We start from the raw sequence: 24,271 nt of genomic DNA on the forward strand, positions 1-24,271 counted from the left end.
GCTCGTAGTCAAGCTCTACCGTCGCAGCGGCAGCGGCGCCCTTTCTTGCTCTCCCCCTTGATCGAGAGCAGGGGGGGGTGCGATCTTTACGTGTGCTTGCCACCGAGCATGTACGGAGGGACAAAAAAGAACATGGCGGAGCGTGCTGCCCCCTTTCCCCACATCAACGCCACATCGTCGTGCGCTCTTCCCTCCCGCCTTCTTTTTCCCGCTCTGCTTCTCCTGTCCTCCCGGTCGTGCCCGACGCACATCTGCACAAGCGTCTGCCTTCGTGCACCATCATCGACCTTTGGTGGCGTGAGGGTACGTCGTCGCCCACAACGCGCACGAAGAGGGGCAGCCTTGACCTCTGCAGTGGGCGGCCCTCCTGCCTCGTGTCGCACGGCCACACGTTGACGCAGGAGACGCTGGCCCGGCTCTAGCGGCCATTGTATCTCTTTCCTCTCTTTACCACCCGTGTCCACACGTCAGCACACACACACACACACAGAGGTGCACCCGCACACAAAAGGTATACGAACTCGCTCGAACAAAATTTGTGGAAAACGCAGCGTAGAATGGCGCACTACGGCGACCCTGAGGCACACCGGCTCATCCTCGAAGAGTTCTCTGCCATACCTGCCGCGCCGCGTTTTATGGCGTACCTCAAAGCTGCCGTGATGGGTTCTCAGGGCTCGGACGTTGGGCTGCAGCAGCTGCGCGTCTTCTCTGACGATTGTGAGGGGGCAGATCCGCACCTGGAGGTGGCGTTGGCGCTGTTATCTCTCACGGTACTGGCCTCCAAGGCACATCCGGACTTTCGGGCCCAGCAGAAACGCGTGCGGGAGTTGATAGAGCGCCAACGGGCGGCGCTAATTCAGCGGGCAAAGCGAAGGAAAAGTTCTCCGTGCGACAGCAGCACGGGCGCTCGCGGGAGCGCTGCCGTCCCCTCGACGTTTGCGTCGAGCACCAGCTTGACCGCACTCCCCATTCCATTCCCCAGCTCTGGCGGTCGCAGGGTCTTTGCGGCGGCCGCCGCGAGCGTGGCCATGGAGGGCAGGGAGGAGAAGCTGACCGCGACACAGGAGTGGGAGCAGTCGATGGAGATTCTCAACTACTGCGAGGCCTACGCGAATTACCTCGGCGGCTTCATTGAGCTGTGGTATGAGCTGTTCGGCCCAAACTACTGCTACCACCGCGATGTCTTAGCAAACAGCGTCTTCGACGAGGGCGATGACAGCGATTGGGAGGGGGCGCGGGCGCGGTCGCCAGAGGCGGGCGAGCGGACATCGCCGCGTTCGCCACGGCTCCGCCTGCCATCATCCCAACGATCGCACCGGCAACCGCACGCTCGACGCTGTCAGTTATCGCCGTGCGGCCCCCAGGTGCCTCCGCACTTGTACGCCGTGCGCTGGAGTGGCATCTTAACCCCGCAGAGGCGGGCCTGGTTTGACGGACTCCACAACGTGGTGAAGGAGTTACTCGTTCGCATCCTGCACCGCGAGCTGCCGCTGGAGCTGTATCTCCTTTTCATCCAGTACGCCAATCTTTCCCTCCGCGTGTACTTACTGCAAACATTGGCAGAGGTGTTTGAGTGGACGTCTCACTGCGTCGACGTGATTTACTACGTGCACGCCATGCGGCAGAGCTACAGCATCCAGTGCGAGATGTCGCAGCTGCAGCGCATGTGGTCTGCGTTTGACTTGTACGACAGCCGTTTCCTCGTTGACTGCCGCGAGTTCAACAAGATGTACACGGACTCTCAAGGCGCCTTCTCGGAACAGCGAGAGGTGTTGCCCAGCAAATCATCGACAGCAGCGCGAACGCTGGACTCGGAGACAAATGCAGCGGCCACCACGGTGGCGTTGCCGACGGCAGTCGAAAGCGGCGGCCCAGCCCAACAAAGCTCCCGCGATGGCGGCGGCAGCGGTGCCCGTGAGTATCCCTACACACTCGCTATGGCGGCAGCATCGGCAACGGCCCCGCTGCCCGATCTCGCCACTGTTGGCAGCGGACGACTGCAGCGGATCTTTCCATCGCGTGACGCAGCGGGCAGCATGTCGCCAGCAGCCGCTGGCGCTGGTCGCTCTACCGGGTCGATCACTCCAGACTACGAGGCGCTGTCTTCCGCGAGCGAATATGAAGCGGCGGCCGCCCCTGCTGGCGTTTCGAAGCGCGCCGTATACCTGCCACTCTTTTACACCTGTTGCTGCTTCACGTGGCTACTCCAGCGCACATTCTGGAGCATGTATGGACGGTGCTCCCTCCTGTTTGAAAGCTGCCTTGGCATCGAGGTTGCGCCACAGATGTCACCGGCGGCTGGCCCCAGTGAGACCAACGGAGGAGATGCACCTGTGCTATTCACCACGGCCCACCTGGCCACGCGGCAACGCGTCAGTGTCGCAGGCAGTACTGGCCTCCCGAGCTTACCGGCCTCTCCCTCTGCTCCAACGCCGCGCGTGGACAGCGAGTTCGCAGCGAGAGGAGGCTCTGCGCCCACCTCGGTCATGAGCGTCACCACCACCCGGAACAACGTCACGACGCACCGAAGCGCATTAGAGGTGCCCTCGCGCGACGGCTACAGCGTCTCCGCAGCGGGCGGGCTGCTGCAGGCACCACAAACCCATTCCTGCGGCTTGCCGTCACCAATACCGTCAGGGCAGCAGGCGACATTTTCGGCCGAGGCAGCGAGCAGACACGCGCGACCGCATGTGGTAGTTGACGGCGCAGGAGCTGAAGCAGCTGCAGGGAAGCTGACGCGGCAGACCGCAGCGTCTGCGCCAGTAGACGAAAAAGGGCGAGAGAAGGGCGCTGCGACGTCTTGGGTGTCCGCCCTCGGCCGGCTCCTGCAGCGAGGCCAGCGTCGTCCCTGCTGCGAAGCGGCAGCTAATTCCGGCGCTCGAGACGCTGGGGACATGACTAGCACGACCCAGTGCACCCGGCGTGTCTCCTCCCTTTCCCTTGCCGTTGCTCCTGGAGCGTCGCCGCCTCTCTCCGCCGCAGCCGATGACAGTGGCGGGGGCGTGAGGAATTCCCTGCTGCTGGAAAACTCAGGGGCTCCGTTCCACCTTCAGTACACTCATCGCACACGTGAGATTCAGCTCTACGAGGACCCCTCCGTCACGTTCACGAATGCCAGCGGCGACGGCAAAGACGCGAACACGCTCTTCTTCGAGGAGTTCTACTTTCTCCGGGAGACGGGGTGTTATGTCTTGTCGCATGCCGTTCGCAGCCTCACATGCTACCCCCGCTACCCCGCCACATTGCTCATACTGACAGACAACACCACTCGACCAGGGCGAATCTCGTGGCGCAATAACAAGTTCTCCGTCCTTTCCTTTTCAGGAGATGACGGAGACGGGCGACAGGGCCTGATGCCGTGGGTGCTTTGCGCGGTCATTCCGCACACGCGACTCTCCTCCGTCCGTAGCGTGCGAGCGAGGCAGGAAAAGGCGCTGCTGAAGCATATCGTATTTCAGGTCGCAGGCTCGAAGAGTTCACGTGTGAGCTTCTGCACCTCTAACTCCATCTTTTTCGTTCTCAACAGCGGTGGTGAGATGGACGGCGGTCGGCTCTACTTTGCGCTACACCTCCACGTCGATCAATCTGCCCTGGGGCTCATGGAGTCCTCCATCGACAGGGCGATGAAGCTGGAGAGTCAGTGGGCGTTTCGAGCTCTTGGCGAGCTTCATGTCAGCTGGGCCATGTCGTGCACGTGCAACGAGGCGCTGCGCGTGGCATCGCGGATCGGCTCAGGCGAAGCCGAGTCCTCGCCGCGCTCACGCGTGCGAGCGTGAGTGTCTACTTGTATGAAAAGGGGGGGCGAACCAAGCGTACACTCGAGCACGACCGCCGTGGTGCTTAGTGGATTGACTTGCACAAGAGATAAGGCGTGCGACGGTGTCATGCGCGCAATTGAAAGTCGTCGAAAGCATAAAGTGACATCCGCGTAAGAGCAACGTGCCTTTGCGCACGCCGCGTCTGCTGTGCCGTTTCCCCTCCCCCTTCCACGCTTGACCGCTCTCCCCAGCGTATCTTCTCTGTGCCTTCCTCCTCCCTCCTGAGAGCTGAGTCGATTTCTCATCGACTCTTGGCAGCCTTCGTCGGCCGCGCGGGAATCCGGCCATGGGAGACGGCGCTGCACGGCCTCGCAACGCCAAGCTCCCCTCTTTGCTTCCTCTTTCTCGGGCCGTCTTCTTGTTCGTTCTCTGTTCCATTGCATGGCGCTCTTCGCTCCCGTCGTGGGCCCATTCGATTCGCACAGACGCACGTCTCCAGCAGGCGCAAATACGACAACGCAATCGTATCGGTGGACAGCGCTCTACTCCACAATAGTGGCGCGACACTGCGCTCCTTCTCAGATGCTCATGGACGAACTCTTCTTGTTCTCCTCGTTCCTGCCACTCAGCTGCCTGCACACGCGCACTTCACGCTCCAGGGCTCTCTTGGCGTCAGCAGCCACCTTAGCCGCAGACTTTCCGCTGCCTGTCGCTCCCACCTGTGACGCGCTTGAGCTCCCTGCTGTAATGCTTCACGCTCTCTCTCTACCTCTCTGCCTCCTCTGCCTTTATCTCCCTTCTCCACCACGATCTTCAGCTCATCCTCATACAACTTCCCCCCTCCCCTTTTTTCATTTGTTTTATCGTTACGTGTGCAACGCCCACGGCGTGACCTCATCGCCATCAACTCAGCTCTGCTCTGCTTTTTTCCTCACGCGAGCTGTGGTGGGCCGGCTTGCGCGCGGCCACCTTCGTCTCCCCCAAGGACGCAGCTGTTCTGGCTGTATCACCGCAGGGCTCCTGAGCATCGCCTCGCATCTGTCTTCGACACCTCGACATCTCGCGCGCCCGGACAGCAGCATCGCGTTACCTGCACTTCTTTCCCTCGCTGCCTCTTTCTTCTAACGTGCTCACACACAGCTCCGATTCATTTGGTTGGAGCCGCGTGAGAAAAATGGACTCCATGGCAGCCCCCGCTCTGAAGCTGCGGTCATGCTCCGTGAACACTGTGCACCGCAGCGTGCCCGGTGCGAAATCTCTTTCCAGCGGCTCCTCAAAAGCAAGGATGGGGCCCACACGCGTGAATTCGATTCCGCTCTCGGAGCTGCGTCCCCGCAGCGCGGCGACGACATCCTCCTTCTCTGTGACCCGCCGTTTCACCCGCGCGGTGAAACCGATCACGTCAGATGCGCCGCATGCCGCTTTGGCGGGGGAGAGGGAGCCACAGGCTTGTGGCAATGCTCCGAGGCCGCTGTCATCGATTCCCACGAATACCTCGCATAGGGGCGATGGCTTCGCAACGCCGTCGTCCGCAGCGAGCGCGTCCAGGGCGTCTGCACGATGTGTGAAGCCGTCGAATAGCTCCACCGTCGCCGTCCCTCATGTGGGGTTGAACAATCACTCGGCGTCTCGAGTGGATTCCACATGCAGCAGCTTGCGGGGTAGCAGTGACAAGGGGTCTGCAGATCGTCAGCAGCGTCCTCCTGTGGTGCCGCACGTGGGCCAGCTCACCTGCAACGCTCCTGCGACGTGGTCTGCTGCGATCGAGACGCTGCCGATGCGGCGGACGGCCACCGCCGCGACGATCACCAGCGCGGCAAGCGCGCTCGGATCGCAACTCTCCAGGCACACTGCGTCCGTGCATGAGATGGCAGTTCCCATGCCACCGAAGCTGGCGTCACCGTCGGTGCGGCCTTACGCTTCAGCACCAGCCTCACGTGTCAGTTCCGTGAACTCGCGACTTGCGGAGGCGACAGCGCGCTCTGGGCGTCAACTAACGCAGCGCTCCCGCACCAGCTCAGTGCGCCCTTTTGTGACAAAGCGAAGCGGCAGCTCAGCAAATACCGCTGCTCCCACGAAAGCCGCCAGCCTCACTGCCGCCCCGCCCGACGCGGCCGCGGCGACGTCGGACTGCGCAGTAACGACGCCGTTTGCCACTTCGAGGGCGCCGCCGCGCTTAACGGGCACGCGGCCTTTGCTGGAAACCAATCGCGTCTCCCCACCCATAAGCAAGAGTGTCCATGACGTTTTCCGTGTGCGCGCTCTTCACCCCAACTCTGCACCTGTCTTACGCGCCGACAGAGGGGCTCGCAGCGCTCGGGGTGGTGCCAGCAACGGAGGCAACAGCTCTGCATCGAGGTGCACCTCGGCGCGCGGGGCGTCAAGCCAGGCGCGGCTGAAGCAGAAGAAGCATTCGCAGTCCTTAGCTGAGCAGTGCGCTACCGAGGATGCGCCGTCGCGGAAATTAGCGCAACGACTTGGAAGCGGCAGCGCGGCAGTCGGCACTGCATCCGCACCCCCTGCTCCGTTTCAGAAGACGCACACCAGATGCCCCCCGCCGCTTTCATTCGCAGACTCCGGGGGAGCGTCTGCCCCTGCAATACCGAAGGGCCCCATTTCCCCGATCAAGCGGACTTCCACAGCGTGCCCCAGCGCCGCGCAACGCTACCCAAACGCAACGGCAGATAAGCCAGTGCACCTCTACGAGGGACTCGCCTTGCCGATCACCGACGCTACCTTCGCAGGTCTGTGGATCAAGCCGGGCATGCTGTCTACCCCGACCAACCGTGCTGGCGACCGTGACGCTAGCGAGGCCCCCACCATCCCCTATGAAGGCTCCAGAAGTCGGCGCGGTTCCACTTCACTCTCGCCGCGCACCGACGTCGACGCCCTCTCCGTCTCGGGGAGGCTGAGCTACGGTGTGTAGGCTGAGAGCGCATACGCGTGAGAGGGCGGACGGATGGACGGGGCGGCGTCGCCGACGCCGCTGAAGATCACGCTCACCAGCCACTCCTTCCCTTTGGCGTCATCACGAGTGACTGCTCTCTCCCATCTTGTCAGCCTTGATCTTAGAGCTTTCCTCTGGACCCATTCCTCTCGAATCGTGCGCGCGTGCATCACCCGCGGCCTCGTGGCGTTCGGTGCTGCTCTGCTGTTGTGCTCTTTCTCTCGTGCTCCTGAGGGTTGCACAGACCCCAATACCAACGCAGATTTGCGGGCACCTGTACTGCGCCGAGTGGTGGCTACACTCGGGCTCTGCGTGCAGGACACTCTTTGTTGATTGCTCCCACATCGATTCGGCTCTTTACTACAATGTCTGCACGAGCAGCTTTGCGGTTTCCTCTCTCTGTGTCTGTTGTCTTTGCGTGTATGTGTGCGCGGCGCCTGTTGGAGGTGGAGGAAGAAACTATCGGCCCATGCTCCTTCCCCCCACTCCCCTCAATCATTAGAGCTTCGGTATGCAGTCTGCGAGAGCCGCAAATTGGAGAGGAAGGGGGGGGTAGGGTCGCCGCACGAAAGCGAGTGCCGCCGCCACTTGCGGATGGCAGCATGGAGTGCATCTGCCTCGAGTCCGTGGCCGCAGGCTGCTTGTCTCCCTTGTGCACATGCTATTCCCACGCGTGTGTGCGCCCCTGTATCCGTGTGGTAGAGGAAGCAGGCAGCCAAGCGTGTCACGCCAACAGCGCAAGGCTGTAAGGCGACAAAAAAAAGAAGCGGTGTGCGTGCGTATGTGCGTGCGTACCTGCCTGCATGCGTGTTTGTTTGCGTGTGTGTGTATATGTGTTGTTCTTCACGCATGTGGTCTGCATTTCCCACACCACTTAGATCTCTTTTTTTCTCGTAAAGCGAAGAGAAAGGTGAATGAAGACGTTTCAAATTTGCTCGAGGCGGCTGTCTGTCTTTCTGTCTGTTTCTGTGTGTTGGCGCAAGCGCGGCGGTGCGATGCGGCCGCCTGAGCACAGTGTACCCGAACTAGATGCCCTTTTTTTTGTTCCGTGCGCTCGTTAATATATATATTGGAGGCGATGTCGAGGAAAGGGCGCCATCGACGTCATGAAGCGGAGCGAGACAGAAAAGGCGTTCTGCGGGAATGTTTTACACTTTCGACAGAGCCAACGCCCTGTGCTCTCTTTTCTGCTTCTCTTCTTTTCGGACATTCTGGACGAAAAAGAGGATGCGCCGGTGGTGATCCGCCCTCCCTCCCTCTTCTTGGCTGTTGGCGCGCTGGTGCGCTCTCTCCGTTTCGTCAGCTTCAGCTCTCCGCGTCTCGTTTGCTTTCGCGCTCGCCTTCTCCTCACGTCTCGCCCTCTCTTGCTCACCATCGCCCCTTCACACTATCGTCGCGCGGCCCTCTTATGTACACCCACTGAATACGAAAGGGAAGTACAAGGTGAACGAGCAAAGCCAATGGCCGCGTTGGGTCGAGCGCAGAGGGCTTCTCTTTGAAGCATCCTCTCCGATGTTCAAGCAACATCACAGCGCCTGCATACGTACGGCTAGGTGGTATGTATGTGTGTGTGCGTGTGTGCACCGGCGGGAAGCTGTACCGTTACGCACGTGACGGTAAACCTGCGCGCACAGAGTGAGCACGCTGCGCATGGATGAAATACCAGTCGTTCAGGAGCGCATCGTCGTCTGCAGCATGATGGCCCTGCTTTCCGATTCCTCTCCACCACTCATCCCTTTCCTCTCGCGCGTTCCTCCCTTTCCGTCCGTCGACTCTTGCCTCCACACCCTTTCTCACTCTCCCCCTTTCGTCCCCCCCTCCGCCCACGTTGTGCGCCACAGCTATTTTTGAACGCTCCTCTCCCCCCAAAAAATTGAAATAACAAAAATCAAAAAAAAAAAAGAAAATCCCATAACAAAAAGAATATAAAAGAAGAGTGAAAAGGGTGCGTTTGTGTCGTTCGTTTTTCCCCTTTCTTGTTTTCCTCCTCTCGTCTCGCCGTTGCCGTCCAGCCTTGTCCCCTCCTCGGTCTCCTTCGCTTCTCTCTCTCTTTGTGTGCGCGTGCGCGCGTGTATCTCCTCCTCCTTCCGTTTTCGCCCCTCTGTGCACGCGCCCTGACACCCACGCGCCGACACACGAACATCATTCTTGCGTCTTGCCTGTACCCCTCGTGTGGTGAGCCTGTAGCTTCTCCTCCCTGCCTCTTACGTCCATCGTGTGCTCTCCCTCTCTTTCCCGCTTCCGGCCGTCTGTCTCTGCCCCTCTCTCTCTTGACCACCTTTCTTTTTGCCCCTCCCCTTTCAACCTTCCAGACGTCTTCGTGCGCTTCGTATTGCGTCTTCTAGCGGCTTCCCTGTCGCGCTTTGGTTTCAATTGCAGCGTGTTTTGTGCCGCTATCCGCTCTGCGCCATTCGCCTGCTCCTCCTCCTCCGCTCTCCTAACGTAAGCAATACAGTGCGTAAACGAGTCCAGGCATAAAAGGAGAGACCGGCACACCATGGCGTTCTCTGGCCCGAACCCCTCCATCTGGGTCGGCGGCCTTGACCCCGATCTGCAGGAGCAGAAGCTCTACGACTACTTTGTGCGCATCGGCCCCGTCACCTCCGTCCGCGTGTGCGTCGACTCCGCCACCCAGAAGTCCCTCGGGTATGGCTACGTGAACTTCCAGGACCCCGCGGACGCCGAGAAGGCTCTCGATCAGGCCGGCACCAAGCTTGGGTCCCGCTACCTACGCATCGCAAAGATCCAGCGCGACCCCTCAAAGCGCCGCTCCGGCATCAGCAACATCCTGGTCAAGAAGCTCCCGAAGAGTGTCGACACGTACGCACTGAAGGAGATGTTCAGCAAGTTTGGCCGCCTTACCGCGATCGGTCTCGCGTGCGATGAGAAGGGCGAGTCTCGCGGTTACGCCCGCATCTCTTTCGAGCGCGAGGAGTCCGCTGTGGACGCTGTGAAAGAGATGGACGGAATGGAGATGGACGGCCAGGCGATCGTTGTGGAGCGCTACCAACCGCAGCACCGTGATGAGCTGCTGAAGCAGTACACGAATCTGTACGTCAAGAACCTCGATCCTGCTGTCACTGACGAAAAACTGCGCGCCTTCTTCGCCAGGTACGGCAAGGTTAGCTCCGCGAAGGTCCGAGACCTCGGCGGTGTGCAGAGCGAGGTCGGCCTCGGCTACGTTGCCTTCGAGAAGCATGACGATGCCGCCCGCGCTGTGGAGGAACTCAACGGCAAGGAGTGCGAGATCTCCAAGGCGGGCTCCTCGCTCGACGTGAGCCGCTTCCGCTCTCGCGAGGAGCGCCAGCGCGACCGCGAGCGCCAGCGCCGCGAGCGTGCGCAGCAGCACAGCAAGTACCCGAACCTGTACGTGAAGGGCTTCGATGACACTGTCACGAGCGAGCGCCTGGAGGAGCTGTTCCAGCGCTACGGCGAGACTGTGTCCGTGACGGTGATGATGGACAAGGAAACGGGCATGTCGCGTTGCTTTGGCTTTGTCTCCATGAAAGACCAGAACGCCGCCTCGCAGGCAATCCAGGAGCTGAATGGCAGCACCTTCCTCAGCCCACGTCCGCTTTTTGTCACGTACGCCCTTCGCAAAGATGCGCGTCGCCAGAACCTCGAGGAGCGCAGCAAGCAGTTCCGCGTGCGCCAGAACCCGATGGGCGGCCCGGGCTTGGGCGGCATGCCGCCGATGGGCTTCATGGGCCCACAAATGTTCAACAACGTCAACATGCCGCTCATGAACCCGCGCGTGCCGATCATGCCCATGAACGGCATGAACGGTCTAGGGGGCATGAACGGTATGGGCGGCATGAACAGTATGGGCGCCATGGGACCCATGGGACCCATGGGTGGCATGAACAGTATGGGCGCCATGGGGCCCATGGGTCCCATGGGTGGCATGGCCCGACCGATGGCGCCGAACGCGATGAGCCAGATGCGCTCTCGGCCGATGCCGCAGAAGCCCCCGATGCAGTCTCTCATGCCGCAGCAGCACCCGCAGGCGCCTCCCCAGGGCCAGAACCTCGCAGCAGTGCTTGCCAACCTCAACCCCGAGCAGCAGAAGAACGTTCTCGGCGAGCGCCTCTACAGCTACATTGTGCGCAGCCACCCGTCTGTGGCCGCCAAGATCACCGGTATGCTTCTCGAGATGGACAACTCGGAGATTCTGAACATGCTGGACTCGCCCTCTATGCTGGACAGCAAGATCGCAGAGGCCCAGGATGTGCTGAACCGCCACATGAGCGTGTGAGCGCACGGCTCACAAAGGCTGCTCCGCTAGGTTCGCGTGCTGCTGCTTCTCTCTCTCTCACGCGCACGCACGCACGTTTGCGTCACCGCTTCTCACTCGTCTCACTCTGTGTCGACATTTGAAACTGTGCGGCAACGAAAATGGAATACGCGACAGATGGCGAGAAAAGGGCACCGACACGTTCCGCTTCCGCTACAGCAACTCCCGAGGAACGTAGGGGGGGAAGTGCTCACACGTATCTTGAGTCCTTCATGCACTATCTCCTTGATCATAAGGGCAATCTCACCTGCAGCGTTTCGGTTGCCTGCCACTGTGCAGCTGGCAGTCCATAGAGAACCAAGGCTGGAGTGGGCTACTCGCAGCGCGTAGAATGCCGAGATCGGAGGTGCACGCAGTCTTGCTTTTTTCTCTTGGGGTGCCATTTTCGCCATCTCATCAGATGGCGAGATGTTGTCGGCTGTCGGGGGCGTTGTGTCTGTCATCCTTTTTCTGCATAGGAAAGGAGGATACAGACGCGCCACTCGCTCAGGCAAAATGCCGGCACGAAAAGGGAGCGCAACTGGCAGAGAGGATAAAAGGAAAGGGGGAAAAACGTCGTTGTCTCTTGAGGGCCGACCTCGCAGCAGCATCGCGGCCCCTCGCCTCTCTCTCCCCCACTTTCGCGACCGCCTCTTCCACCTCCCTGTACATGCACTCCTTCTCGCGACGGTGGTGGTGAGAGGGAAGGTGGCGGCAACAGTAAAATCCCTTTTCTGTCCTGTTCCTTTTTCTTCGCTTGGCCCTTTTTGGAGACGGTCTGCGTCACCACCGCCCCGATGCCTCCCCTCCTCCTGCGACTGCGCAGTACGGACCGCGTATCTTTCATCTCCTTTTGGTGGCTGGGGCTAGTGAGGAAGGTGTCGTCCTCCCCGTCCCCTCTCTTTCTCATTCAGCGCCTTTGCTGACGGGCGCGGCTCTTTGTATGATTTCTTTTCTTTCCACTTTGGCCGCGCGACTTGTCCGGGGCATTGGCGTCCTCTCTCGCTTTCGCCCGCCCACGGATGAGCGAAGGCCCAACCATGCAAATGGGCAGCATAGAGCAGCAACAAAGAGAAGTGCATATAATGGCCGTTTTTTGTTTCTTTTTTGTTTTCGTGTCTGTGTGTGCGTGTGTGTTTCTCTTCCTTGCCGTTTTTGGATAGGATTCTGTGTTTCTTTTTTTTTGTGTGTCTGTGTGTGTGCATGCCGGCTGACGTCGCTCCCTTTTTTTTTTTCTCTCTCTCTGGACCACTCTTCTTCGCTAGACGTGTGTGCACGTGTGCATGACGCTGTACCTGCGATTTTATTTAGAGGTTCAAGCTGGACCGAGGAACAAAGAAAAGGGTGAGAAGATGACGGGTATAGGGAAGAGGGAAGCCCAGGCGAACATGTTACACATATTTTACGGAACTTCTCGTGGCCCTTTCACCCCCTCCCCCCACCTCCCATTCACCTCTCCCCAAAAAGAAAAAAGAGTGTTTGGTGGTTAAGGATTGTGTTTTCTTTCCCCTTTCTGTCTGTGTGCCCCGTGCCGCTTGTGCAATGTTGTGGACTTACATGCGCATGTGTGTGTGTGCATATGTGTGGATGTGGGTGTTTTGCGTGCAAGTCGCCTGATTTGGCGCGCGCGCCTCTCCTTTATGTTGTTGTGCGTGTAAGCACGAGCGTGTGAGGTGGCCTCTTCCGATTTCATAGGGAAGTGCGCGCGCACAGGTGTTGGATCTGCTTTATCGGCTGTCTGCGTGCGCGTCGGTGCGCGTTTGGGGTCGCTTCTTCATCGTGTGTGAGGAAGGAGGCTGTGGCCTGTGCTTTGCCGTTGCCACGAGAGACATGATGAGCGCCCACGTATAGTCACGCACAAGTAATTTATACACACACGCACATATATATATATATATATATACAGACAGACACATGCACACACGCGCTAGAGCGTACTGCTTGGGATAAAAGGACAGACGCGACGGTAGCGACCGGGCAGACTGCCGCGAAAAGTACCAGATGCGCACGCTACAGGATGACGGAATAGGGTGCATGGGTGTTTTCCTCGCCTTTGATTTGTGGTCCGCTACCCTTTGCTGCGCCCCCCCCTCCTCCTCCCCTTTCCTCCCTTCACTTCCCTTTTGCTGCGATCTCTCCTTTAAACGGTCGACCTACGCAGAGAGACCGAGTTGCTACTCCTGTTTTGTTTTTGTTTTCACCCCTCAGTCTCTCGCTCTCTCTCGTAACTCCGTTTTTCTGTTGGTGACGTACCATATCGGGCGGTCTCGCCTCCTCTTTTCTTTGACACTGGCGCCCTCTGTCTTCGCTCCCCCCATGTCCACTTCCTCGACCTTTTACCACTTCACGACCCATGACATTCTCTTCCCTTTCTCCCCCCTCCCTCTCTCCACTTTCATTTCTTGGGCCGTTTCGGGATGCTAAGCTCTCTTATATATGCACGACGTTTTTTTAAATGTTGTTTAGCCCTTTTCTTCCTCTATGCACCTCTTCCTGTGTTTCGCTGGTCTTTTCCTTCTTTTCTTCCCTCTTTCTTTCGCCTCCCCCCTCTCTGTGTCTCGGTGCTGGCTCAGCTGCATCTGACGCCTGTTTCCGACGAGAGATCTTCGTCGCTCTTTATTTCGTCGTCTCTCGTTCCATTTCCTTGAGCTGCGGAGCCGCTTTGCCTTCCTTATAGGCGTGCAAGCGCTCTACCCTCTCGAGCTGAGCGTGCGTTTGTATTCGCGCATTGTCTCGGTGAGTGCTGTCTGTGTGCCGTGGCGGCAGCGATGGCGTCACGGCGATGGCGAGGAGGGGGGGCGTGCAGAGAAAGCTACCACATGAAACGCGAACGACGGAGGAGCGCGCCAATGCCGATGGGTGTGAGGGACCCAATAGGGAAGTGGAGGGATAAGCGCGCAGCAAAAAGAAACGTTTTCGTTAAAGGGCCAGAAAAAAAGAGTTCTGGGGTGATGATGGCGGTGTTCGGCACATCACTGCAACACTGCAGTAAGTCAATGCGCAGCGGAGGGCAAATAGGCGAGCCGGCAGACGAGGCGAGAGCATGAGAAGAGGTGTCGGGCGTGAGGAGCGTTTTTTTTCAATCCTCTCCACCTGCATGAAGACGCATTCACCTTTTCCCTCTGTCTCTTTCGCTCGATTGCTCGCTCGCTTGGGGTTTTTTCCCCGATTTTCTCCGACCCCAGTCGTGCATCTCGCTAGCTCACTGATAGTGGTGGGCGTGTGGCGCTGTGTGAATGCGGTTGTTGCAGCTCCCATGCTTTTTCTTGTGTGTATGCGTGTTCTCGTCTTGTGTTACAGTGCTGTGCCGTTACCCTTTCTCGTGAGCCGTGCTTTTATCAGCATCATCGTCGCGCATGTTGCGCTTCAGTGTGTTATCGGTGTCTTCCTCCACCTGCGGTAGTGCACTCTCCGCCACAGCCCCTGTGACGCACCTTTTGTCTGTCTTGTTTCTCTGCTTTCTTTTTGATGTATCTGCGACTCACCTTCCCTCCCTTCCCCCCGCGCGCCCCCCTCTTTCCTTCCCTTCGCTTCGTCTGACCTCTAAATTTAGCGGAGCGAAGCGCCTTTTCTATAACAGTAAGCATGCAAACAGAAACAAGCAAAACGGACAACATTGATGCCTCACTGGGTACGCCTGGGGGGCGAGTGCAGCGATCGAGAGAGAGAAGCGTCTTCTCCCCCTTGCTTGTTTTCTTTCCTGGACTGCTTTAGAGGGAGATGATGGCGTCGTATGATTTTTGTTTCCTCTTCTCTTGTTTTGTTGTAAAGGTTCGTCTATTGCTGACTATTCGCCATGCAGCGTGCCGTCTCTTAGCCCCACCGTCGTCGTCATGCTCTCGCTTTCTCTCTCGCCTCGTGTGCGATGCCTCCACGCCGGGACAACTCAATGGCCATGGCAGTAGGGGAGTGGTGCTCTTGCGATGGGAAGGGGCGCGGCTGCTCTGTTGCTTGTGCGTCGCTGCGTGGGGAGTAGCAATGTCATAGGTTGATCTTTGACACAGAACATGAGGAGGCTGCCGCGCGCAATGCCAGTTGAGCGTGTCTCCGATGCTTGCGCTTTTTTTCCGTTAGTTTTCTTGTTTACGCTTGCGTTGCGCATGGGTGGCGCGCGTGAAGGAGCGGTGGGTGGAAGGCGGTGCCCTGTGCACGTGCCAGGGAAATGTTGAGGGGGAAAGCATGAACACTCACGGCGTCGACTGACAGAAGCAGAAGTACAGTCACAACAGCGAAAAAAATATGAGGAGGCGAAAAGTACCTGAAGACCTCGTAGCGACCATTGTTGTGCCCTCGCAGACGCCACGGGGGGGGCCGGCGATTCGTGGAACCGAACGTCACAGCCGCGTGAAGAAAGTTGAGAAGCATGCGCGAACAGAGGCAGTCGGGCGTCGTTGAGGAGCCAGCGAGCCTCTTAAGGGGCACACGCGAATATTTGCCAGGAAAATCCGAGGCAAAAAGTAAACCTGCGCAAGTTCGACACCGAGACACAGAGCTAAGCCCACGCGAAAAAAAAAAGAGGATCGCGAAATGAACTGCGTGTGGGATAGTGGAGCAGCGGCACCAGAGAAAGAGAGTGGGAGAGAGAGAGCTATTTTAGAGGCAGAGAATAATCAAGAGGTTGGGGTGCCACAAGCTTGTATCTTTGAAGGCAACGAAACGAACACATTGCAACGCACCGGCCGACTTTCGAGCGTCTCTTCGCTGGGCTGAAGTGCCGAACGCGTTCTTCGTCTCTTTTTCTTTCCGCACAGAATTTCGCTCCGTTGGTCGGATGGAGCTCGTTCGCCTCACCTCTCCGATCGTCTCTCTCTTTTACGTGGACCTTTTTCTTTCTCCGTTATCGTTGATCTTTGAAAAAATGTTCATGCGCCTCTTTGCATCTCTCCCCCTCTTTCCCTGTGGGTGCGTTTGTCTCGCTCTGCCGTTTCTTTCGCCTCCCTCATCGAGCTTCATTGCAGATGACGCTTCTCTTCTTTTTTGTCGCTCGTCACTCCTTTCGCGCTACGGCGTGCCTCTCTCTCGCTCTTTGTGCATGTGTGCGTGGGGGACGTATGTGTGTATGGTGTATGTGTGGGTGTGTGGGTAAGTGCGTCTCTAGGCGCCCGTTCGTGCGTGTGTTTTTGTGCCTATGGGTGTGAGTGAGTGAGTGAGTGTGTGTGTGTGTGGGTGTGTCTTTGTGATGACGTTCCGCTTTCTCTTGTGTGATTTTTTTTCTTCCTTTTCTCTTTTCTTTTTTTTCTCCAAGCCGTTGAGGCCGTCGATTTGTTCCCCCCTTTTCTGCGTTTTTTTTTTGTAATTATTTTCGTCATGGGGCGGAAAGACATTGAAGAAGAAAAAAACAGAAAAGAGGAAAACATCCAAAGCAAACGGCAGAGAAGTGAGCTTAACGAAAGAGAGAGAAAGAGGAGAAAAAGGCACACGCCCAACACACAAGCACACGTACACACACACACTCATACATATCTGTGCATATACAAGTATATGTACATGTACGAGGCAAGCAGCATAAAAACATGCACACATCCACATGCATGCTTGCTCACTCGGCTACAGGACAACACCGCCAAGAAGTCTCGCTCAGATCTTCCCCCACCCCCTTCTCCCTCTCCTCTCGTCTCTTGCCCCCTCCCCCGCCCTTCCTTTCCATTACCTCTCAGGTTTCTCTTGCGAGCAGAATCGCAATCCTGTAGGGGGAGCGTATTCGAAAGAGGGCCGTCTTTGAAAGTGGAGGCGATGAGTACAGTGATGGTAACAAGGGAGCAGAGGCTGCTGTCCTCGGGATGCACAAGAAAGAGGGAGAGAAGCACAGCGACAGAAAACGGGTGAGGAGAAAACAGAGCGCGAAGAAAGACTCGAACGTGGTGTGGGGCTTGTGGTACTGCAACGTGTGTGTAATTCGGTGTGGGCATGAGCGTGTGTGTGCGCGTGATGGCGCCGCTGTCTCTGCGACGTGTGTGCGTGTGTGATCGAGAGAGTTTTTTGTGGGTGAGTAACCTTGTCTTATGAATCAGTAAACCTATCAAAGAAAACGAAAAATACAAATGTGATATCAAAAAAAAGAAAAATGAACCTCAAAAAAGAAAAAGTGAATGGAAGGCGAGTGAGTGGCGAAGGCACACGTGGGCAACCGGCATGCAAAGCGCTGCGGATGACGTGCCGGTAGCCGTGCGCACGCTCTTGGGCCGAAACGACAGTCTGTCGTTGGATTCTTCGGTATCGCGTGCTCGATAGGGGCTACGGTGGCTGCCACCGCCGCCGGCTCTTTGTAGAAGAGGCCGTCTTTAGGGTTGGAGTGGGGCAGGGGCAGAGCTCAGCGCCGCGAATAGTGACGCCTTCTATGCTGTTGCTCATGGTGATGGGCTGCCACCCTTCTCTAATAGTTGTCCTTTGAATGCGTGATAGGGTGTGGGATGGCATGCACATGCAAATATGTACCTCGTCTTCTTGCTCTTCTCGTTTTCTTTATCGCGTGCCCGTCTGTGTGTGTGTGTACGTTCGTCGCTGTTATTTTTTTTTTCGTCTTAGCTCTCCGCGCCGCCTCTTCGAATCGAAAAGAGAGTTTTGCCTCACTTGGACTGCTGCAGCGCTCCACTTACGAACGCCGGGGAGAGAGGCACCTTCACCTTTTAGAGCCCATATACCATCAAAAACAACTCTAGAGAAGCACTGAACCAACTCGCCAGCCGCTCAGGAAGGAGGACGAAAACGGCGCTTCGCGCCTCTTCTGCTGCACGGCATTCTCTCCCCCTTTTGGCGCACCGAGCGCGGAAGAGGAAACACACACACACACATAGACAACTGGCACGACTTGCCTTGGCGCCGGTTCCGTGCAGGGCAGGGGCTTACGCCTTCGGCGCGCCCTCCGTTATGAGGTGGAATCTGGCCAGAGCGTCCTCTTTCTAGTGTACTTAGCACCCGAAGACATTTTTAGTTGTATCTTCTCTCTCCAGCGCGGAAGACGGCGCTAAGGAAGGATGCTCGACTCACTGCGCCTGCTGGTGCTGTCGTTCCTGTATTATTTTGGCTTTACCTATGCTGCCTTTACAGCTCTGAAGCAGCGCGTCACGACAGCGGAGCCTTCGGGGTTGTCGGCAGTGGCTGAAGGCGTGCCTCCTCCTCGGGCAAAGGTGCTGATCGACATTGCAGCGTTGAAGCTCATGATGATGCTCACATCTGTGGCGATGCTCTCGCTTGTCGGGGCTGACTGGTGCCCACTCTTCGCGGAGATGCGCGTCATCTTCATGTACACGCTCCTCTTTGCGCCACCCTTTACCCAGCAGGAGCTGTATGACCAGTTATTTGCACCTCTCCTTGTTCGCGGCGGCACCTTCGCCCTCTCGCTTCAAAGCGGAGACGTTTTTCCCAGAAAGATATCACTGTTTGTGGTGCGCCGCTGCATTGATGTCGCGATCGCTGTCATGAACTATACGCAGCGCAGCTGCATTCTCGATGCCGATGCAGCGCTGGACATCTTGAGTGGCTTGCGACTCAGCCAACGCGCATTGCAGCAGGTCGCGGAGATGACACGCCAATCAGAGGTAACGACGTATGCAGATATGGCGCGAGACAGCAACTTTGCCGTCGGCATCGTTACCGCACAAGTGCGGCGAGCCCTACTGGTGGGAAGCGGCACGGAGGAATCAAACGCCCGTACTCCGCATCGCCGCATGATGCGGGATGCCCACGTGGACCCCGAGGGAAGCTGGTGAATGACAGCGGCGTCTCTGTCGGCAATGCCCTCCTTGTCCAGTACGAGGACGGATGGGCTGATGGAGAGCTTGCATAGCGAGTACTCCTGCTCTTCTTCACAGAGGAAGGAAGGCGGCCGCTCTGACCGGCCGCGTCGCGGTGGCCAGCACCACAAAAAGCTGCTTGGAGTTCTCTGAGGCGGACATGCTGGCCGCGTGCCGCAGCTTTGCGCCAGAGCAAGCGAAGGGAGCGCCCACCAACAAAGAAAAGAGAAGCAGGAGGGCCCCCCTCTCCCCATATGACCGCCATCCTTTCCTTCTCACACACATACACACCCACGTAATCTTACAGAGATGCTCTCAACAGACGCAGCGGCACGCGACGTTATTTTTTTAAATTTCGTTGTTGTTGCCTTCGCCCCACCGCTGCTTTTTTTTCCCATGTGACGTGCTTCTTCTGCTCATGTGTGCCTACACTCTTTTGTCGCTGTGTTTGCTCAAGCCCATTTTTTGTAAGTTCCGCTGTCTTTCCTTCTCCATCCGTCTCTTTGCGCCGGCCTCCCTTCTTCCTCCTCTTCTCCTCATGGCCGTCTCCCGCGCTTGCTTCCCCCTCTCTCAATGCCTCCTGAAGCCCCACACTCTTTCTCTTCCCCTTTCGCAAGTGTACTTGACCATGACTGGTCTTTGCCTTGGAGTGGTGCGCGTAGGGCGAAGGTAAGGGTGCTCCGGTACGCACGTGGGTGGAGTCGGGGACAAAGATGTATATATCTATATATATATATGCACGTCCTTTCACACGTTCATTTCGTCTCCGGCTCACCTGTGCCTTCAACAGCTACCCCCCTCTCTCGCGGGGCCTTTGACGCGTAGTCATCCCCACCCCCTGCCCACGATTGGCTATGGGCTGTGCGGAATAAAAAGAGAAGGAGGCGCATGAGAGAGGGTACCATGCTATGAGGGCGCGAAAAAAATGGGGTGGCTCACATTCGAAGCATATGGGCCCCCTTTCCTTCGTTCGTTCCTCTCGCCAAGGCGATCTCGTGCCCTCGGCATCGTAACCGCAGATTTATCCAAGCGATGACTTCTCACAGGGATTTGAGGCGCTTCGGACGAACGCAGATCGTGAGGCTCTGGCGCGGAGGTCATCATCACTCTGTCAAGTGCAAGGGTACTTGCAAGCGAGCGAAACGTGATGCTCCAGAGGGGTACGTGTGCCTGTGTGTGCTCCAGGCACCCAATGGCTAGCTCTTCTTTTCTTTATATCGAGCTCTTGTAATCTTGCCGTTTCTGTGTCTCTTCCACGCCGGCGCGGCGCAATCGCTTCATTCGCCTCCGAAACGCCGGTGTACATCTCACACGCGCACCCACACACTTTGTACATGATGGGAAACGGGCACATGCGCCTTCTTCTGCGCCCTATATAGAGGTCCAATCGACTGCCTCTTTGTTTTCTGTTTACACATCGCACTCAGAGGAAACCAATCACTTTCCGTCGAGCGGCGCAGTCGCATGCGCGGATACGTCTCAGCCGGCATTCGTCTACATTTCGTTTTCTGTGCTGCCCCAGACGGAAGGGAGGGGTGTCGAAGAAACAGCGGAGGGACTATTCACCAGCGGAGCAGTAGGGCATTAGAGTCGGTAAGTGTGTTCGCACGCTCGTAGCAGCTCTTCCATCGTCTCGGCATCGAAGCGTTTAGTCTCTCCCTCCTCGTACAACTTCGGACACAAAATGTTATGAGCCCCTCTCGTAAGACGACGCTTTTTTTTCGCTTGCTCACTTTCCTCTGTGGCGGTCACACACACACACACATCTATATACATTTTCGTACATCTCACCAAAGCAACTCTTTAGCCGCTCCTCTTTCAGTGCGCCGCTGACTTCACGGGCTCAGCTGCGCCGGCTGATGAAACGGCGTGCCACAACTTTTTCACAGTGGTATATATTTTTATGGGAAGCTAACCCTCAAAAGAGAAGTGCCGATCTCCCTCTTTCTCTGTATTCGGCAAGAGCACAGACCCACAAACGAGGACGTCGCCACCCCTCAACTCAGCCTCTCTGACACGCACGCACTGAGACACCTCACGCGCGCCGAAATGAATCGGCACAACAGGTTTTACGCCGGGATTGCAGGTGGGTTTGAGGATGACGAGTACTACGACGATGACAGCTACGACTACGAAGAAGAGTACGAAGAGGACTACGAAGGCTACGAAGAGAAGGGGGGGTATGGGAAGGCGGCATACGAAGCCACAGCAAGTGCGGCGCCCCCTGCACCGGCGTCAATGACGAAAGACCTAGAGAAGGCGTCAGTACCCATCGCGCCGGCCCTTCCCGTCAACCCTTACACATCGATTTCGCCCCAGGCGGACAGCGACTACGAACTGCTTGACTCGCTACTGCCGCAGATGCATGCGTCATGGAAAGTGAATGCGCCGACGATGCTGCCGCTCACGGAGGCGGAGGCGGTCACGGCACTTCGAGCGAGCAACTACAATCTTGGACCTGCCTTACTGCAGCTCAAGGCAAAGAGAGAGGAAGAGCGCGCTAAGCGCGGCGGGGGCGTGCTGAGGATCGCTGCCGCATCTGGACCGGCGCAGCGTTCCTCCACTGCGCCAGGGGTTGAATCGCCCGGAGAGGAGGGCGACGGAGCGAGCGACCCCGAGGAAAACTCTGTCGCGCCGAGCGCGAGCTCCGTCCGCACCACAGGTACCTCGCGTGGCTCGAAGGGAGCCTCGCAGCGACGCACAAGGCAAATGCTGGAAATGGAGCCAGACAAGGAGAAGCCCGACTGCACCATTGTAATCGCCGGCCACGTCGATGCCGGCAAGAGTACCACGCTGGGCCACCTCCTCCTGCTTTTGGGCCGCGTTGGCAGCCAAGATGTGGACAAGAACGAAAGGGCAGAGCGCGCGCAGCACAAGGAGTCCTTCAAGTACGCATGGCTGCTGGACCAGTGCGAGGAGGAGCGACGCCGCGGCGTTACGATCGACTCTGGCTCTTTCTGCTTCGAAACCTCGCACCGTCGAGTGCATGTCCTCGACGCCCCAGGGCACAAGGACTTTGTTCTCAGCATGATTAGCAGTGCCACACAGGCCGACGCCGCCGTGCTCGTCGTGACGGCAGCCACCTCCGAGTTCGAGACGGGACTGCAACACGGCACCAAGTCGCACCTGATGGTCTTGAAAACGCTCGGTGTTGGGTCGATAGTTGTAGCGGTCAATAAGATGGACTCGGTCGACTACTCACAGGAACGCTACGAGTACGTAGTCCGGGAGCTGCAGCTGCTGCTGAAGCAGACGCGCATCCCGCAAGAGGCCGTCATTGGCTTCTGCCCCATCAGTGGCATGACAGGCGTCAACATTACCCAGCGGGACGCCAAGGAGACGCCATGGTACCACGGCCTCAGCCTCATTGAGATGATTGACAAGTGCCCGCTGGAGAGCCGCCTGGTGAGCGGCCCGCTCCGTCTGAGTCTGCAAGACGTGCAGGGCACCACCCTTTATTCCAAGGTCGAGAGCGGGAGGCTCTTTACAGGAGACACGGTTCAGTTTGTGCCGAGCGATGTGCGGATCACGATCAAGTCGATTCAGAAGCCCACGGTTTCAGGCTCCGTACTCGTCGCCTTTGCTGGCGAGACGGTGGAGGTGAGCACTAACTCATCCGTGACGGGACTGTACCCGGGCTGTGTCGGTTGCGAACCAGCTTCGTTGATCCGCAGCTCGACCGACTTCGAGGCGCAAATACAGACCTTTCGAACCCTCACCAAGTCTATTTTGCCGGGTGCGAGTTTCACCATTGTCGTGCACGCCCTGACGGCGCGGGTAGACGTCGTCGCGCTTATCTCCAAAATGGACCACAAGACAGGGAATTGGTCGAAAGGAATGGTCAAGTGCGTGCCGCCAGCCACGCAGGCACTGATACTTTTTCGCAGCGAATCCCCTGTTGCCCTCGAGCCGGCAACCGAGTGCCGCGCTCTGGGGCGGTTTGTTCTTCAGCAGGATGGCGAAACCGTCGCAGGCGGCCTCGTCACACGCCTTCTCGACCGGCCGTGAGAAACGCACAGACATACTCGGTGGGCGAGCAAGCGAACGAGTTGAACCGATGCTCCCGAGCAGGCGCCGTACGGTAGTACTCTCTCCGGTGCTCTAACAAGCTCGCTTCTCCCCATCTTCGCTTCTTTCCGGCTCGCACCCTCATCTTTTTCTCATCTCACAGACGTCATCGGCCCGCTTCTCGACGGTTTCGCTTGATGCCGTGGAGCGTCGCTGACTGTCCAGAGCCTGTTCGGCTTACTTGCGAGAGGTGTGTCACTCCAGGCGGTATGTACGCCGGCAACTACACGCGCGTTTTCGTTGTTTTTTTTTTTCTCTTCTTTGCTCACGTTTTCCTCTCTCTCGTCGTCTCGGCGTTTGCGTGACGACGTTTCTTGGCGACTGCCGGAACGCCTCCTCTCCCCGCCCCTTACCTCTGCCATGAATCCTTTCCTCTTTCCCTCTCTCCCGTACTCACGCGCATGAGCGCCAGTGCACGAAGACGTGTGCAAAGACGCGTGAGGTGGTGGTGGTGATTTTATAGACAGCGTCGCTGCGAGAGCTGAAGGTCGAGATGGCCGGAGTTCAGTGGGAAAAAAAAACGCAGCCCTTTGCCTCCGACTGGGTAAACCTTCAGCAACGGGCTCCACATTCGCTTGCGCCACGGCACCCACAAAGGGCAGGAGGGCCTACGGGATCTCGGCAGCAATGCACCTAACAAACAGCTCGAGATGATAAACAAGAAAAATAAAGAAGACGGAAGCTGCTAGTGGAAGAGCGATTTTCTCAGTGATGCTCCAATGAATCGGTGGTGTCACTCCTCGTAGCAGCCGGTGTGTGTGTGTGTCACTATGCACACACTCTTTTCTCAGAGGATGCGGTACTTCACCCATTCTTATCCTCAACGTACAGCGCGGGGTGGCGTTTCCTCCCTTCCTGTCTCCCATGCATACTTGGCTTCGATGCTCGCGATGGTAACGAGCAAGTCTTCCTCGACGTTTTTTTTCGGCGCGTATGTACGTGTGTACGTTTGTATGTGTGTGTGTGTGCATGTGATGCATTTTTCCCTCTTCGTATGATGTGCCCGAGACGTTTACTCTCCGCCTCGCTTCCCATAAACAATTTCTCCTTGGCTGAGGTATACGCCCTGCCTGCGACTCGACCAACATCCGATACACTTCGCCGTTACGCGGGTGCCGCGTCGAAACGCGGTGGATGAGGAGTCCTCTCAGCTTCCCGCCTTTCTCTCTCTCGCGTTTTGTGCCATCGAAGGAGAGAGGTTCGCTTAGATTTCAGGACAGCCTTTCCGCTCTTCAGACGTAGGAAGGCTGCTGCCAAGAACACCGCTGTCGGTATCCTAATAGCAGATATTATATATAAGTATATATATATATATATATGCACAGACAACCCCCCCCACCTACCCCACCTCCCCACTCCACACACAAACACCGGTTATCGGTGTGAAAAAAAAAGTGGAAGGCAGAGGCGTGAAGCTCTATCGCTCTGATAGGCGGTTTCCTACCATCAGGCCGCTTTCCTCTATAGCACCCTGCGTTTGTGCTCTCTCCTT

The 24,271-nt window shown here is 57.6% G+C and overlaps 5 protein-coding genes across 5 annotated transcripts; all 5 read left to right on the plus strand.

Annotated features, from left to right (window-relative positions):
* Positions 1-557: 557 nt before the first annotated feature.
* Positions 558-3,776, plus strand: LSCM1_01176 (uncharacterized protein; the record flags this gene model as incomplete). The annotated part of the gene is made up of 1 exon (XM_067318801.1): positions 558-3,776. One exon carries the CDS (start codon positions 558-560, stop codon positions 3,774-3,776), a length of 3,219 nt encoding a protein of 1,072 aa, XP_067174906.1.
* A 1,156-nt stretch (positions 3,777-4,932) lies between these two features.
* Positions 4,933-6,684, plus strand: LSCM1_01177 (uncharacterized protein; the record flags this gene model as incomplete). The annotated part of the gene is made up of 1 exon (XM_067318802.1): positions 4,933-6,684. The coding sequence occupies one exon, from the start codon at positions 4,933-4,935 to the stop codon at positions 6,682-6,684; it is 1,752 nt and encodes a 583-aa protein (XP_067174907.1).
* A 2,518-nt stretch (positions 6,685-9,202) lies between these two features.
* Positions 9,203-10,960, plus strand: LSCM1_01178 (uncharacterized protein; the record flags this gene model as incomplete). The annotated part of the gene is made up of 1 exon (XM_067318803.1): positions 9,203-10,960. One exon carries the CDS (start codon positions 9,203-9,205, stop codon positions 10,958-10,960), a length of 1,758 nt encoding a protein of 585 aa, XP_067174908.1.
* A 6,992-nt stretch (positions 10,961-17,952) lies between these two features.
* LSCM1_01179 (uncharacterized protein) lies at positions 17,953-18,687 on the plus strand (the record flags this gene model as incomplete). The annotated part of the gene is made up of 1 exon (XM_067318804.1): positions 17,953-18,687. One exon carries the CDS (start codon positions 17,953-17,955, stop codon positions 18,685-18,687), a length of 735 nt encoding a protein of 244 aa, XP_067174909.1.
* Positions 18,688-20,760: 2,073 nt separating this feature from the next.
* Positions 20,761-22,719, plus strand: LSCM1_01180 (uncharacterized protein; the record flags this gene model as incomplete). The annotated part of the gene is made up of 1 exon (XM_067318805.1): positions 20,761-22,719. One exon carries the CDS (start codon positions 20,761-20,763, stop codon positions 22,717-22,719), a length of 1,959 nt encoding a protein of 652 aa, XP_067174910.1.
* Positions 22,720-24,271: the final 1,552 nt, after the last annotated feature.

This window comes from Leishmania martiniquensis, chromosome 35, assembly GCF_017916325.1.
Source record: "Leishmania martiniquensis isolate LSCM1 chromosome 35, whole genome shotgun sequence".
NCBI lineage: Eukaryota > Euglenozoa > Kinetoplastea > Trypanosomatida > Trypanosomatidae > Leishmania > Leishmania martiniquensis.